At 42.8% G+C, this 17,606-nt stretch overlaps 1 protein-coding gene across 2 annotated transcripts; it reads left to right on the plus strand.

Annotated features, from left to right (window-relative positions):
* Positions 1-4,330: 4,330 nt before the first annotated feature.
* On the plus strand, positions 4,331-7,906 carry LOC306914005 (uncharacterized protein). Of its 2 annotated transcripts, XM_079490871.1 has the most exons (6): positions 4,331-4,636; positions 4,894-4,995; positions 5,393-5,645; positions 5,802-5,970; positions 6,463-6,546; positions 7,228-7,906. In XM_079490871.1, the coding sequence occupies exons 2-6, from the start codon at positions 4,956-4,958 to the stop codon at positions 7,321-7,323; spliced, it is 642 nt and encodes a 213-aa protein (XP_079346997.1). In that variant the 5' UTR covers positions 4,331-4,636; positions 4,894-4,955; the 3' UTR covers positions 7,324-7,906. The 2 variants fall into 2 exon arrangements, with proteins under 2 accessions (XP_079346997.1, XP_079346996.1); XM_079490870.1 differs by having other exon boundaries at positions 4,331-4,995.
* The last annotated feature ends 9,700 nt before the right edge of the window (positions 7,907-17,606 follow it).

The raw sequence follows: 17,606 nt of genomic DNA on the forward strand, positions 1-17,606 counted from the left end.
GAGTAACGTTCACATCAGTCACTCTATAGTTCACTGTGAGCTCAACCTGCCTTTTCATGCTGTCACAACTCTGCAGCGAGAGTGAAACCCGACACCTTTATTACCACTAGCAACTGACCTGTGCCAAAACCTGCTTACTCACTCTCTCACACACACACACACACACACACACACACACACACACACACACACACACACACACACACACACACACACACACACACACACACACACACACACACACACACACACACAGTTGTGTTGGACATTTCATTTTTAACCACTTGGTTGAGGAGTGAATCTTGTTTGCGTCCGAGCATAGGCCTGCCTCTGATTGGCCTACCGAAAATGCCCATCTTGACTGTCCTCCCAGATGCGAGGTTACTCCGTGGTGGCAAACGAGATTCAAGCTTGGTTGAGTAGGGACTTCACTCAACACAGGGTTCTATTCTACTAGTGTCTTTTCTGTTTTCTGTTATTGTGGTGAAAGCTTTGACTGAAAACAGCAGACATGCTGGGGTTAGGCTTTCCTTTGCCAGAGGCTGTCAGGTCACAGGTGTAAAGCATTGTTTTCCTTTTTAGCTTAGATAGACAGTTGGGCTAAGTATCCTTCCTCTCTGGAAGTCAGTAGGTGTAATTTTACAAAACAAGTCCTAAAATGTTAAGATTCACATGTGCTTTAAAACATTATTATAGCATAGTAGTGTAGTAATATAGTAGTAGGTTCCTGATGGGGTAGAAAACCAGCAGTAGGCTACTAGAGGTCCTGGTAGACTCAAAACCAGCAGTAAGCTACTAGAGGTCCTGGTAGACTCAAAACCAGCAGTAAGCTACTAGAGGTCCTGGTAGACTCAAAACCAGCAGTAGACTACTAGAGGTCCTGGTAGACTCAAAACCAGCAGTAGACTACTAGAGGTCCTGGTAGACTCGAACCAGCAGTAGACTACTAGAGGTCCTGGTAGACTCAAAACCAGCAGTAGACTACTAGAGGTCCTGGTAGACTCAAAACCAGCAGTAGGCTACTAGAGGTCCTGGTAGACTCAAAACCAGCAGTAGGCTACTAGAGGTCCTGGTAGACTCAAAACCAGCAGTAAGCTACTAGAGGTCCTGGTAGACTCAAGACCAGCAGTAGGCTACTAGAGGTCCTGGTAGACTCAAAACCAGCAGTAGGCTACTAGAGGTCCTGGTAGACTCAAAACCAGCAGTAAGCTACTAGAGGTCCTGGTAGACTCAAGACCAGCAGTAGGCTACTAGAGGTCCTGGTAGACTCAAAACCAGCAGTAAGCTACTAGAGGTCCTGGTAGACTCAAAACCAGCAGTAGACTACTAGAGGTCCTGGTAGACTCAAAACCAGCAGTAGACTACTAGAGGTCCTGGTAGACTCAAAACCAGCAGTAGACTACTAGAGGTCCTGGTAGACTCAAAACCAGCAGTAGGCTACTAGAGGTCCTGGTAGACTCAAAACCAGCAGTAAGCTACTAGAGGTCCTGGTAGACTCAAGACCAGCAGTAGGCTACTAGAGGTCCTGGTAGACTCAAAACCAGCAGTAAGCTACTAGAGGTCCTGGTAGACTCAAAACCAGCAGTAGACTACTAGAGGTCCTGGTAGACTCAAAACCAGCAGTAGACTACTAGAGGTCCTGGTAGACTCAAAACCAGCAGTAGACTACTAGAGGTCCTGGTAGACTCAAAACCAGCAGTACGCTACTAGAGGTCCTGGTAGACTCAAAACCAGCAGTAGGCTACTAGAGGTCCTGGTAGACTCAAAACCAGCAGTAGACTACTAGAGGTCCTGGTAGACTCAAAACCAGCAGTAGACTACTAGAGGTCCTGGTAGACTCAAAACCAGCAGTAGACTACTAGAGGTCCTGGTAGACTCAAAACCAGCAGTAGACTACTAGAGGTCCTGGTAGACTCAAAACCAGCAGTAGACTACTAGAGGTCCTGGTAGACATCATATCACTAATAGGATAGATAACCAGCAGACAGTATACCTACTACTAGTGATAGAAGATTTCTTTAAAACTCAACATGCTATCAGTACCTACCTACCAAAAAAACAGCATGCTGTGAGGATCATCATCAACTAGTCTGACTCACAGTTTGTGACAAACGTCACTTTCAGAGTCTGACAATACTGAAGATGTGACAAAATGATGCATTCTTCAACTCAAGTCATTTACTTGAGTGTGTGTGTGTGTGTGTGTGTGTGTGTGTGTGTGTGTGTGTGTGTGTGTGTGTGTGTGTGTGCGTGCGTGTGTGTGTGTGTGTGTGCGCGTGTGTGTGTGTGCGTGCGCGTGTGTGTTAACACACACACAGTACACACCTCTTGCTGGTAGATCTTGACTTGGTTGGTCCATTTGGTTTTCTTCCAATTGGTATGAATTCCGTAGATGGTGTGGTCTATATGGAGCTGCTGCACGGCTAGCCCACGTTCCAAAATGGACAGACACATTTTAATCCTATGGCTACGGTCGACGTCTGTCTGTGGGATCACTAGTAATTACTAAACAGTAGACTAATAATTATCTTCTCTAAGTTCGGTTCAGTCATCTCAGCTGTTGTGTGTGACGGTCTGCCATCAGTTGAACAGTACCGCTCTGTACATTATGGGAAAATAATAGTGTGTCGCATTTTAAAAACAAACGTCACGTCGGTAGGCTAGCCTGCTGTCCCCCCTAGTGGCGAAAAATAAAACTTCTCGGAACTCAGATTAAACCTGCTACGACAACCGCAAATCTACAAACTCACAACGGGCTGCAGGTGTGACGCACTGTGAGCTTGTATGTCTGTTCTCCCTCTCGTCCGGTCTCGTACGTTCTCGCGAAATTTCGGTTTCTGATTTGACTGACCAATCAGAGCGGGGTCGCACGCCCGAGAGTGTCGAGAGCGTCGCTTATCGAATGGCAACGCGAGTTCATATTCAAATGAGCCAACCGGACGGCAGGTGACGCGTCTGAGATGACGTTAATGTAATGATCAAACTGTCTTCATTCTAATCTCTCCACTCACTCACTGACCTTCTAACTGAACGGACGTTTGTTGAGACTTTCTTCTGACAGCACAAAGAGACAGTTAACTTCTTCAAGTTCGACTTCACAAGTTCACATCAACACTATATCACAACGGTACCTGAGGCAATGGAGATGGTATGTTAACATTTAATAATTTAATATCATGTACTGTAAACGTGTAATAATATATTTTTTTTAGAGAACGGGTAGTTTAGACAGACGGTCTGTCTGTTTAGGCCCTGATTTGAAACGTTAGTTGTGTAGCATTGTTTTCTTTCGATGTCGTTTGTTTAGGATTCATTGTTTTGAGTTAGTTGAAGTTTGCACTTGCACTTGAGCTGTGCCTGTGGATACTGGTCCGTGTATTTTTCGGCCATTTGAAATGTATACTTGATAAATGAAAATTTGAAAACCGTCCGTTTCTAAATGCATACAATTACATGGTGAATTGTAATAATGGGACATGGGAGTTTAAATTGTACTGCGGACCAAACAAGTTTCTCTACTTGTGTTAATTTAACTCTGATATTGTACACATTTAGCCAACTGGACCGGTTCAAATATAAGGTACCCAAATGTTAACGGTTTGCTGGCTCTCATAGTTGCAATGCACCAGCCAGTGCGGCCACTATTTGTTACCGTTAAAATCCGTGGTTCAGGTTCTCACCATCAGATATAGTATGACTATGTCAAATTCAACGACCCCCAGATTAATATGCATTAGGCTATGTCGTGTCGCTACAAATACGAAACGGACCAATATTTTCGGGTAGATCCCAGATTCCCCTGCATATTTTACAATATTTGTGTTGTTAAAATGTTTTTTCTCAAGATTTGTTGAAAATGCCAGATCCACATGCTCACAAAATGCCTCGCATGATCGTGACACATTGTGAGCTTGTAAGTACATCGGCTATTTTTAATAAGCTGATGTTAATAACTGATCTTTTTGATACTATATTGTGCTGGAGCAGTGGGGACCGTTCATAGTTACAAACGGACAAATGAACACTGATGATTTTTACTGTGTAAGAACTAACCGGCTGCATAATCTTTTTATACATCTTCAACCACTTTTCTGGAGTTTGGTTGAGGGGCAACAGTTCCAGAAGAGAGTTCCAGACTTCCCTTTTCCTGACAACATTAATAGCCACTTAATCCATTCCTGGGGGTTCCCAAGGCGTTCCAAAGGCCATCCAGGGGATATATGGATCCAAGCACCCATGAGATGACAGAGGAAGCATCTGTATTGGATGGATGCCATGAACCTCTTCCACGTTAAGGAGCAGTGGCTCCTGGCTAAGTGTCATATTTATATATTTTTCAAATCAATTGTTAAATAATAATTATTATTATATATATATATATAGGGCTGTTGGGCAGAAACCATATTTCTACTTTTTCGTAAATTAATGCCCTACTTGATCAGCAAGTGCGATTCAAGCTTGTAGATCTACTATTATTGAAACATTTGAATCCTCAATTAAATTTTCACGTCACTCTCCCTAGGTCGTCCTCAGACGAGCCCTCCATCGTCGTCTCCAGTCATCCCGGTTCTCCATACATCCGGCCAGCTCGTGCTTTGCGCTCGTGCATCTTTCTTGAGTACATTCACATATGTTAGTATGGGACGTCCTCGTAACCGGTGCCCATGTGTTGGTTCCCACAGCACCAGTCTGCTGGCTGGGAGCTCTTGGTGCCTCTGGCAGTGTCCTGCGAGTCACAATAGTATCTAAAATAACAGATCTGCAAGTGCGTTTCGAGCTTGTAGATCTGCTACTTTTGAATCCTCAATTAAATTATCAATTCAATATTTCTTGCACTTCAATGTATGAAGGAAATTAGCTTAACTTACAAATGTCTCCCACAGGATTCTGCAGCTGCCAGCTTCACCTGGACTTCTGCTCTGATCCAGGACCCCAACAACCCCCAGGCAATCAGGATGGTTCTGAAGAGGGCTTCGACCGAGCACCTTCAAGTATGTACATGGTGGAAAACTAGTACACTAGATTTTTGTTTCTCACTTTACTTGAGTGTGTCCATTTTTCAATAGCTAATACTTCTACTCCACTACACAGTCAGATATTGTACTTTTTTTACTCCACTACAATTATTTGAACATTTTAGTGACTACTTTGTAGATATGTATTATTTAAAATAAATGCATTAACCCTATTCTATACTTTGTATATTCAAACAATAGCCGATCTACAATCTCACAGTGAGTGTGAGCTTACTGCCTATTTCGGGAAGTCTACATAACTACATAATTTTGTCTATAAGAAAATTCAAAGGACTTCAATTTCCTGTAGTTACATTTATTGAAGGAAATTATCTCAAGTTACAATTGTCTACATTTCCTCACACAGGTTGCTCAAGACAACCGGACCTGGACGTGCAGCTTTGTCGACGATCCCCAGAATCCCAGGGTTCAACTGAGGATGGTGCCAGTGACGGCCTCACAGGAAGAAGCACCCCTACAACCACAGGTGAGTTGGTTTCCGTGTTTGACAGACGATTCAGACACGGAAACTGACCCTGTTTCTCCTCCCCCTAGGCAACTCACCACCACCAGGAAGAGGGACACCGTGACCGTGGCCAAGAAGAAAGGAACTGGATCTGCTTTGTTCAAGTATGTATTCATCTTGGTCACTTGTTACCTGGAATCCTAGTTTATTTGAGGCATACATTGTTCTCTCTGCACTCTATTGATGTGATTATTTACCTTGTTGTTTATTTACTGGAGTTCATGCTTACTCTCCTTATTCCCATCTCACTCTTTTTGCAGGAGTATGCGGCACGTCCTCCAACAGAAGATCTCGCAAAGCACGGCTGCCAATTTTAGGCCAAAATTGAAAGTCTGCGAAGGAAGGAGAGGAAAACCTTGCCATGGTGAATGCGGCCAAGGGGTAGCCTGCCAAGGACAAAGGCCACCACCAGCCAAACACCACTTTATGGTAAGTGCACCTTTACTACAGATACAGATCTATACAATAGAGAAATTAGACTAAGCTCACATTCAACAAACCTTTAACTATTTAAACCCTATGTTGTTGACTGGAGTTGGCTGTACTTTCTCCTCTCCTTTTTTCCATCTGCAAACTCTTTGCCAAAATTGGCGAATCTACAAGTTCCCAATGCGACTTCTATTTTTGCCGAATCCTTGACCTATTGTTTTGTTTATGAATTTAGTTAATGTGGTTATGCTGCAAACAGAGACATGGGGGGGAGGGAAAGGAGTTTTTCTAATTGTGAAAAAGTTAAAAACAGTGTTGCCTGTTGAATTTAAGTGATTGACCATGGATATGAACAATATCACTGGTAAGTGTATACACATATTATGGTACTATGTGTGTACACTAACCTCCAATTAAAACTATTACGTTTATTTAGTTTAATTTATGAAGGAAATCGGCTTGAGTTACAAATCACTGCATTTTCTCCAACAGATTGATTTCGCCAAGTTCGTCAACAGCAGGGAGTCCAAGGTCATCAAAGCCATGGGCACAGCTCCAAACAACCGCAAGAGGAAGGTGAGTTGGCAAAACGTTCATATAGTAAGTTGCTAGTTACATTGTACACAAATTATGTATTCCAACAATGTGTAAATCAGAAAATGTTCTCAAATTTCTTATTGCGAAATATTATTGTGGCCAAGACTTCTTAGGGTCTTAGTATGAAGCCGAGAGTGCTCTGTGGGCAGAATAGCAGCTCTTGAGGGTCGGACTGAGTCGTAGCGGTGTTAGTATAGTAGTATCACCAATGTCAATCTTAATCTGCCTTGTGGCCGACCTAGGCGTCTTATGTATGTCTTTGCGTCTTATTTATCTCGTTGCTTCCCGTCGTGGCAACAATTATCCTTATTGTAATTTCATTTCATTAAGGAGGGAGCTTACCGACGTCTAAACAGTGTGATGGCCAATCAAGTCTTATGTACAATATGTACATATTGGTAAGCTCCCTCCTTGATGAAATTAAAATAAATAAAAACAAGGATACAATATGGTAATACAATGTTGAGTTGAATAAATTAATAATTATTTTGAACATTTTGTGACTTTTTATATTGTTTGAATACGTATCTTTAGGTATGGTGAGACATAACTTACTCTATGCTTTATTCCTGTGGTTTTAATTGGCAAGGTATTGTAGTTGAGAAAGGCTGGACAATGGACATGATACTAACACTGTAACACATGTTTCCTCTCTCTCAGGGACCTGCACAGAGACCATCGTCTGCCTGCAGCATCAGTACCAAGAGACTTCGACCCTACCAACGAATCACCGCTCTCCAGAATCATTGGCACTGATGGACATTAACTATGGACTATGGTTTACTCGTGTACTCGAGTACTTTTTGAATATTTTTTGTTTTTTATTTGCCAGCACTTTACTTTCACTCCACTACATTTCAATGTTGTACTTTTGACCCCTTTACATTTCTAGGAAGGGACTTTTGGAACCCAATCATATACAAAAACATCTTATTCCCTTTTTCAATCTTAGTAAAAATAGCCGATCTACAAGCTCACAATGCGTTTCGACGCGTTGGGAGATTTTGATCAGCTATTTTCACTATTTCTGAAAATGTGTTTTTTATTTTTATTTTCTTTACATATTTTGGACAAATGTCCTATATTTTCTGTAAATACAGCAATGCATTGTGGTAATTTTTAATTTGTACTTTTGAATACTGGTACGTGGGTAATTATTTATTTCAGTACACAGGTTAGATATTTCGGTTAAGTTCTTATTGGACACCACTACGAGATGGGTCCTAGTCCTTTGAATAGTATTATTTTACAGTAATGCTTTCATCTTTTGTTTTCAATAAACAGTATAGGCATGTTATTTTGTAAAAATAGTATGTTTTCATATTTTGTTTGTTTGTTTGTAAATGGTAGCCTACTTATTTTGCACTTTAGGTATTATTACATATTTAGTTTGAAGAAATATAACTGTAAATAATTGTGTTGTGTGTATATATAGTGTTACATTGATTATATGGATTCTTTATTTCTTACATAGCAGTTTAAGTTTGAAATTGTTTGATTGTGTAATAAATAATGCATTTTATATGATGATCATATATCAAGCTTCATCTCTTTTCTTCTCTTTGGTTTTTACTGTGAAATATAATGTATGTAAATATGTAAAGTTGCTCTTTCCAGTAACTGAAGATTGGCCATATCAAGTGTAGAAAAATGTCTACACTGTCTGAAAGTTAGAAAGGTTTTATTTCTGGCTTGAGGTTTGACTGACTAAACTGTTAACCGTACAGCCTTCATGTAGGCCTGGATATGGGAGTGAGAGTATACACGGTACATTACAAAATTAAAATGAACATTAATATTCATGTGGGGTTTCTGATTGATGTCAGTGTAAGCTGACCACTCATTTTGACACCTGGAGTTAAGTATTGAATAAAACCCAAAGGCAAATAGTTGTCTCTACCAGGCCGAAGGCATGGGGAGAGAGTATGTTTTGCACTCCGTCCATGTGTGTGTCCTTCCTTCCGTCCGTCCTTCCGTCCGTCCGTTATCAGCTAATCTCCGTTACCGTTGGCCCGATCCATGCCAAACTTTGCACACACACTCCATGGATGCCAATGACGAACCTCTGCCCCAAATATTCCTCAACGGCCTGTTATAGCGCCACCATGAGGCCGATTTAGGCAAAACACATTTATGTAGATTACTCGTACACATTTTATCCATACATCACACAATTCGGTATACACTATCTCCATAGTCATGTGATCAACACAGATCTGCACAATTTCCCATCTTCCATCCTGATTGGCTAAGATTGGCTTCCAAAGCTCACATGATTGGTCCGTTTCGAACAAAATGCCACAAATCACAAACACAGTGTGCAATTTCCGTGAAATTATACACGCACATTTCCACTAGGCCAAGGACGACATGCCACTCATTCTTTTCCAAATCAGCCTTATGGTGGCGCTATAACAGGCCATTTCCTGTTTTTTTGCTATAACTTCATCAATCTGTATACAACTTATGTATGCGCACTCCCTAGAGGCCATGGAAAAACATTGTCCCTGCATCCCTCCACATCTGCCGGTTATAGCGCCACCATGAGGCCGATTTCTGCTAAACACATTGCTTATGTTAGTGCACAGATTTCATCCAAATCTCACGCAAATCGGTACACATGATCTCTGTAGTCATGTGATCAAGACGAGTCTGTTGGATTTATCAGATTCTACACTGATTGGCTAACATTGCCTTCTAAAGTTTTCAGGAGTGGCCCGTTTCGTTCAAAATGCTGCACATGTCCTGCTCATCCAGAATTCTATCCTCAGATCAGAGATTCGATGAGTACGAGGAAAATCCAGTCCTGCAAAGTTTCTATTGCAAGCAGGTATGTTTGAACATATAGACTTATAGAGGGTATGCACGTGACATCATCATACCAGGAAGTTATGTGGGAATGCCTACTGAGTGGCAAAAAACTACTTTCTGGCCTTGACAGCCCATACATCCAAAAAGAAAAGTCCTATTTGATTGCATTAAATTACTTTAAACAACATTAAATTCACTTCGTCACTCACTTTGCCACTCGATCTGCCATTCACTTTATGCATGCGCATACCCTCTATTGTAAACAAGCAATGTCTCTGTTAGGTCGGTACATTACGCTGAAAGCAACAAACCTTTACAGTTATAGCTGTGGGGCAGTTGGTCATTTAAAGGAGGAATAAGAAGGAGGAAGAGGAGATAATTCATATCAAACTCAGGAATCTTGTCTAATCTAATTAAAAGATTGAAAAAATAAAAATCACTGCATTAGCAGAATTGTCCAGACCAAAGCTATCATTCAAGTCATGTGTCTAATTCATACAGCACAATGCTTTCAAGACTATTAGGGTGTGGTCACACCAAACTTTAATTCTTCCTATGAGGGCGGATTCTGCCAATGCTTTTCAATGGGAACAGATCGTTTATTATTTTTAGAAAGAAATCCGCAAATGGCAACAAACCACTTTGTTCCCTTTGAAAAGCATTAATTGGCAGAGTCCACCCTCATAGGCAGAATCAAAGTTTGGGGCGACTCAGCCAGTAGGCTACAGTAGAGGAAGTAATATTGATTGATTGAAATATTTATTAACAAGAGGGTCCACCATGTTCAATTCATCAAAACATTTAGAGACGTACAGATAGACACTTCTATATAGTCAAAGAACAGAACAGGAATTCATCATAAAGGAGGTAAAAAGGGAAAAGAAACATATACAGTGAGGGGAAAAAGGGGGGGGGCGGTGGGGGATTCAGATTTTACAGGGGCCAGTTTCGAATTGCAGCCGTCCGTAGGTGCCCTTTGAGAGCGGGTTTGAAGGAGTCAAGGGATTCACATGTCTTAATGACTGTTGGTAGGACGTTCCACATTTTGGTGGCATAGGAGCGAAAATAATTTAGTCCCTTGTTTGTGCTGAATCTGGGCTGTACATGGTTTGTTGCACTCCCTCTGGTAACTAAAGATGATTCTGATACATTAACTAGAAGCAAGAGAGCGAGGTCATCCTTACAAGGTTAAGACTGGGACATAGTGTATTAGTGTTAAATAAAATATGTATGTAATTAAGAAGCACCCTAAAGGTCTATGACTGTGACCACTGGCAGGATGAGGAGACTGTGGAACTTATTAACTGTAGTAGGTACCAAAGGGAAAGAGACAGCATGATAGAGGAGCTGAGAGAAGTGGGAGTTGAAGAGGTGACTTATAAAAAGGGGGAACGGACACTTGGTAAATCCGAATTCCGAACCCATTTGAACGTATAATAATTGAACTTGAAGACAGACTGCTTCATATTGAATACTGCTGTGTCATTAGAAAGGATGCATGAACAGTACAGGAGAATTTATTCCATCCCCTTCCCTTGAATCCCTAGCCCCAGCATCACCTCCCCACCCACCCACCCACTCTCCCTAATGATACAGTATTATACATCACAATAGAAGTACAGAGATGTAAGTACTAAGTAAGTACTACTACGAAGTAAGAGGCTAAGCAGCAATTGGTGGAGTCCCAGTGTGTCTGATAATAACACATTATACATTTATGCCTATGTTGCCCTGAGAATTCTTCTCTGCTGTTGAAAGAAGGAAGAATTGAGTGTGGAACAGTCACTGCAGTAGGCTGTAGTGCAGTAGTGCTCAACTCATTCACCTGCAATACAATCTACAGCTCTCTCTCTCAGTTAGTTATTACTTACTATAGCTTCAACTCCTCTTGAACCCAGGACATTGTGAGACATTTTTAGCTGCATTTTTCCATATGTATTATTTGGTATTTTTTTGTGATTGCAAATGTAGTTTGCAACACTGTCCACTGTAATGTATACTTCAGGGTCGGTAGTCATAACTGAAAGAGACAACAATTTACAATTTTGACATTCAGACGTTCTTATCCAGTGACTTACAAGTGTTTATTGAACTAGTCCAGTGCCTTTTCATGTAAATGACCCTCGATTAATTTAGCCATGCCCATGGACGCCCATCTTCTCCCAGAAGTAAAGATGTGTGTTTAAAATGTCCCCCTAAACAATATTCAGATATAATGAAATGTGCAGGCATATTTGATTTTGGGTGAACGTGAATTTCATGTGTGAACGTGTGCCGAATTTTGAGTGGCAGCAATCTTGTTTTGCACAAATTTTCAAGATAAAAACAAAACAAAAGATCATAAGCCTGAGATAGACTACTGTATACTATAGGATATATACACACATGAAAACTCTAGTTACTTTGTAGATCTGGATCAGTGGATTATAAAAAAAAACATACATTAAGCACTTCAGCCCTATTTAAACATTAACTTTTAAAATAAAATATCCCGAACTACAAGCTCACAATACGTGTTGTGATTGTAGATCTGCTATTTTCAAAAGATGTTTTCAATATATTTTACACAAAATAAAATAGTACTTTTCCCACCATGGTACAAAATGAAGCTTCACACTGTCACTATGAAATCAGCTGATGGTTCTTTATATACTGCAAATGTATTGTCAGACATACAGTATGAAGGAGCAGAATATTTATATAACAGTCTAGCAGCAGACAGTACAATACAATGCATACATAGATGAGGAAACTCCAAATGTTTTATGAAAACGAATGAAAATCCTTTCACATCACATCATTACATTGACATGACATACACTGTACTTACAACTCTTTCAAATAACTTCAGCATATAATGTGGTTAAAGTGTCAAAACAAGTGCAACTTTTTTTGAACCCACAAAACGTTCAACAAGCAGAGAAGGCAAAAATAACAATTTTTCCTCAGTATCCTCAAAGTCTCCTCCTTCACTCTGTTTCTTCGACCATGGACTCATGGGAGTGTCATTTCCTTCACAGGTCTTCTTGGATCCGAGGGCGGTGGAGTTCCCAGCACTGGAGAAACTGGAGAGTAATCAAAGTGTATATTAGGCAGCTTGTGCATGTGGTCACCTTCCTCTTCATCACTTTCGTGAAGCAACACAGCTGCTTTCAACTTCTTCGGTGTTGTAAATGAGTGGATCACAGGATGACACAGGCTTCATTGGCACTGACTTGTGTGAGTTCTGCATTCTCTCTTCCCCCAGAAAGTGACTCGTCTACATCCAAACTTCCATCCAACAGGGGATGTGACTGTGACAGCAACTTCTCGTGGGTTGCCATTTTCTGTTCATCAAGCCCACAGGTTATTTTAGAAGACGTCTCTTTATTTATATTCACATTGGAAATCTGCAGGATAGACTGTTTTTTATCCTCAAGAGACAGGCTGGTTTCCCCCAGCTGGACAAGGCTGGCATCCTGTTTTACTGAAGCGTCAATGTCCTGAACAGAGGTGTCCGCTATCTCAACCATCTGAATCTCCGCAACACTTTCATCTGGAGTTTGATAAATCTCTTGCATGCTTTGTCTTTGTCCATAACCGTGGTCTGCTTCAGCAGGTCTGGAGTGGAAGGATTCCTTTCTGGGTGAATCATAGCTGTTTTCTTCTCCATCTTCAACTATATTAACAGCCTGGTTCTCTGTAACACTTTCAGCTAGAGTTCGATACATCTCCTTCATGTTTATATCTAGCCCATGACCATGTTCCTTTTCACCGGACTGGAAGGACACATCATCTTCAACCAGTCCAACAACCTGGTTCTCCCCAACACCTTCATCTAGAGTTCCAGAGATCACCTGCATGCTTAGATTCTGCCTGTGTTCCTCCTCAGTAGGACCAGACTGGTTGCACTCCACCCTCACAGTAGGCAAGGAGGGGGCAGGAGGATGTGGATTTGTTTTCTCTGGTCTCTCCTTTGATTTAGCATCCTGACCCATATGTCTCAGCCGGAGTGCTTCCATGCTTGAGACAATACTTGCCAGCTGGACATGCCGTTCTGACTCTGTCTCCATTAGTTCCTGAGCGCTCTGAACCCTTGTCTCTATGTAGCGCTGAGACTCCTGATAGTGGAGGTGTGTGATGTGCTCATCCAGCTCATGGTCTGTCCTCTGGTGCCCAGAGTGGAGGGATTGCAGCTGCAGCTGGGTGCTGGAAGAACGGTGGAGTTGTAAGCTCTGAGAAACAGAGTAATCAAACTGTCTATTTGGCAGCTTGTGCATGTGGTCACCTTCCTCTTCATCACTTTCAGAAAGCAACACAGCTGCTTTCCTCTTCTTCGGTGTTGTAAATGAGTGCACTGACGGATCCATCACAGAGACACAGGAGGCATTGGCACTCACATGTGATTGTTCTGCATTCTCTCTTCCAACAGAAAGTGACTCGTCTACATCCAAACTCCCATCCAACAGGGGATGTGACTGTGCCAGCGACTTCTCCTGGGTTGCCATTTCCTGTTCGTCACGTCCTATGGTGTTTTTAGAAGACGTCTCTTCATTTATTTGCACAGTGGAAATCTGCAGGACAGACTGTTGTTTATCCTCAAGAGACAGGCTGGTTTCCCCCAGCAGGACAAGGCTGGCAACCTGTGTTACTGATGCATCCATGATCTTCTGAACAGAGGCGTCCGCAACCGCCTGATTCTCTGTAACACTTTCATCTGGAGTTTGAAAAAGCTCTTGCATGTTTAGTCTTTGCTCATAATCGTGGTCTGCTTCAGCAGGTCTGGAGTGGAAGGATTCCTTTCTGGGTGAATCATATTTGATGTCTTCTTCATCTTCAACTATACTAACAGCCTGGTTCCCTGTAACACTTTCAGCTAGAGTTCGATAAATATCCTTCATGTTTATATCTAGCCCATGACCATGTTCCTTCTCACCGGACTGGAAGGGAACATCATCTTCAACCATTCCAACAACCTGGTTCCCCCCAACACCTTCATCTAGAGTTCCAGAGATAACCTGCATGCTTAGATTCTGCCCGTGTTCCTCCTCAGCAGGACCAGACTGGTTGTGCTCCACCCTCACAGTAGGCAAGGAGGAGGGGGCAGGAGGATGTGCATTTGTTTGGGGGTTGTGGAGTTGTAAGCTCTGAGAAACAGAGTCATCAAACTGGCTAGTTGGCAGCTTGTGCATGTGGTCACCTTCCTCTTCCTCACTTTCAGAAAGCAACACAGCTGCTTTCCTCTTCTTGGGTGTTGTAATTGAGTGCACTGACGGATCCATCACAGAGACACAGGAGGCATTGGCACTCACATGTGAGAGTTCTGCATTCTCTCTTCCCACAGAAGGTGACTCGTCTACATCCAAACTCCCATCCAACAGGGGATGTGACTGTGACAGCAACTTCTCCTGGGTTGACAATTCCTGTTCGTCAGGTCCTATGGATATTTTAGAAGACGTCTCTTCATTTATTTTCACAGTGGGAATCTGCAGGACAGACTGTTGTTTATCCTCAAGAGACAGGCTGGTTTCCCCCAGCAGGATAAGGCTGGCATCCTGTGTTACTGATGCGTCCATGATCTCCTGAAGAGAGGCGTCCGTTATCTCAACCGTCTCATTTTCAACAGTCTGATTCTCTGCAACACTTTCATCTAGAGTTTGATAAATCTCTTGCATGCTTTGTCTTTGTCCATAACCGTGGTCTGCTTCAGCAGGTCTGGAGTGGAAGGATTCCATTCTGGGTGAATCATATTTGATGTCTTCTTCATCTTCAACTATCCCAACAGCCTGGTTCTTTGTAACACTTTCAGCTAGAGTTCGATAAATCTCCTCCATGTTTATATCTAGCCCATGAACATGTTCCTCCTCACAGGACTGGAAGGACACATCATCTTCAACCATTCCAACAACCTGGTTCTCCCCAACACCTTCATCTAGAGTTCCAGAGATAACCTGCATGCTTAGATTCTGCCCGTGTTCCTCCTCAGCAGGACCAGACTGGTTGCGCTCCACACCCACAGTAGGCAAGGAGGAGGGGGCCGGAGGATGTGTATTTGTTTGGGGGGGGTGGAGTTGTAAGCTCTGAGAAACAGAGTCATCAAACTGGCTATTTGGCAGCTTGTGCATGTGGTCACCTTCCTCTTCCTCACTTTCGTGAAGCAACACAGCTGCTTTCCTCTTCTTGGATGTTGTAAATGAGTGCACTGACGGATCCATCACAGAGACACAGGAGCCATTGGTACTCACATGTGTGAGTTCTGCATTCTCACTTCCCACAGAAAGTGACTCATCTACATCCAAACTTCCATCCAACAGGGGATGTGACTGTGACAGCAACTTCTCCTGGGTTGCCATTTCCTGTTCGTCAAGCCCTCTGGTGTTTTTAGAAGACGTCTCTCCATTTATTTTCACAGTGGGAATCTGCAGGACAGACTGTTGTTTATCCTCAAGAGACAGGCTGGTTTCCCCCAGCAGGACAAGGCTGGCATCCTGTTTTACTGATGTGTCCATGATCTTCTGAACAGAGACGTCCGCTATCTCAACAGTCTGATTCTCTGCAACACTTTCATCTGGAGTTTGATAAATCTCTTGCATGCTTAGTCTTTGCTCATAATCGTGGTCTGCTTCAGCAGGTCTGGAGTGGAAGGATTCCTTTCTGGGTGAATCATATTTGATGTCTTCTTCATCTTCAACTATCCCAACCGCCTGGTTCTCTGTAACACTTTCAGCTAGAGTTCGATAAATCTCCTCCATGTTTATATCTAGCCCATGACCATGTTCCTCCTCGCAGGACTGGAAGGGCACATCAGCTTGAACCATTCCAACAACCTGGTTCTCCCCAACACCTTCATCTAGAGTTCCAGAGATCACCTGCATGCTTAGATTCTGCCCACCACCGTGTTCCTCCTCAGCAGGACCAGACTGGTTGTGCTCCACCCCCACAGTAGGCAAGGAGGAGGGGGCAGGAGGATGTGGATTTGTTTTCTTTGGTCTCTCCTTTGCTTTTGCTGAAGTACCTCCATCCTGACCCATATGTCTCAGCCAGTGTCCTTCCATGCGTGAGCCCATACTTGCGAGCTGGGCATGCCGTTCTGACTCTGCCTTCATCAGTTCCTGAGCGCTCTGAACCCTTGTCTCTATATAGCGCTGAGTCTCAAGCAGAGAAGGCAAAAATAACAATTGTTCATCAGTATCCTCAAAGTCTCCTCCTTCACTATCTGTTTTTTCAACCATGGGACTCATGGGAGTGCCATTTCCTTCACAGGTCTTCTTGGATTTGAAGGCGGTGGAGTTGTAAGTTCCCAGCACTGGAGAAACAGAGTATTCAAAATGTCTATTTGGCAGCTTGTGCATGTGGTCACCTTCCTCTTCATCACTTTCGGAAAGCAACACAGCTGCTTTCCTCTTCTTCGGTGTTGTAAATGAGTGCACTGACAGATCCATCACAGAGACACAGGAGGCATTGGCACTCACATGTGCGAGTTCTGCATTCTCTCTTCCCACAGAAAGTGACTCGTCTACATCCAAACTCCCATCCAACAGGGGATGTGACTGTGACAGCAACTTCTCCTGGGTTGCCATTTCCTGTTCGTCACGTCCTATGGTGATTTTAGAGGACGTCTCTTCATTTATTTTCACAGTGGGAATCTGCAGGACAGACTGTTGTTCATCCTCAAGAGACTGGCTGGTTTCCCCCAGGAGGACAAGGCTGGCATCCTGTCTTACCGATGCGTCCATGATCTCCTGAAGAGAGGCGTCCACTATCTCAACTGTCTCATTTTCAACAGTCTGATTCTCTGAAACACTTTCATCTGGAGTTTGATAAATCTCTTGCATGCTTTGTCTTTGTCCATAACCGTGGTCTGCTTCAGCAGGTCTGGAGTGGAAGGATTCCATTCTGGATGGATCATATTTGATGTCTTCTTCATCTTCAACTATCCCAACAGCCTGGTTCTCTGTAACACTTTCAGCTAGAGTTCGATAAATCTCCTTCATGTTTATATCTAGCCCATAACCATGTTCCTTCTTGCCGGACTGGAAGGACACATCATCTTCAACCGTTCCAACAACCTGGTTCTCCCCAACACCTTCATCTAGAGTTCCAGAGATAACCTGCATGCTTAGATTCTGCCCGTGTTCCTCCTCAGCAGGACCAGACTGGTTGTGCTCCACCCTCACAGTAGGCAAGGAGGAGGGGGCAGGAGGATGTGCATTTGTTTGGGGGTTGTGGAGTTGTAAGCTCTGAGAAAC

Source organism: Electrona antarctica, assembly GCF_951216825.1.
Source record: "Electrona antarctica genome assembly, chromosome: 2".
Taxonomy (NCBI): domain Eukaryota; kingdom Metazoa; phylum Chordata; class Actinopteri; order Myctophiformes; family Myctophidae; genus Electrona; species Electrona antarctica.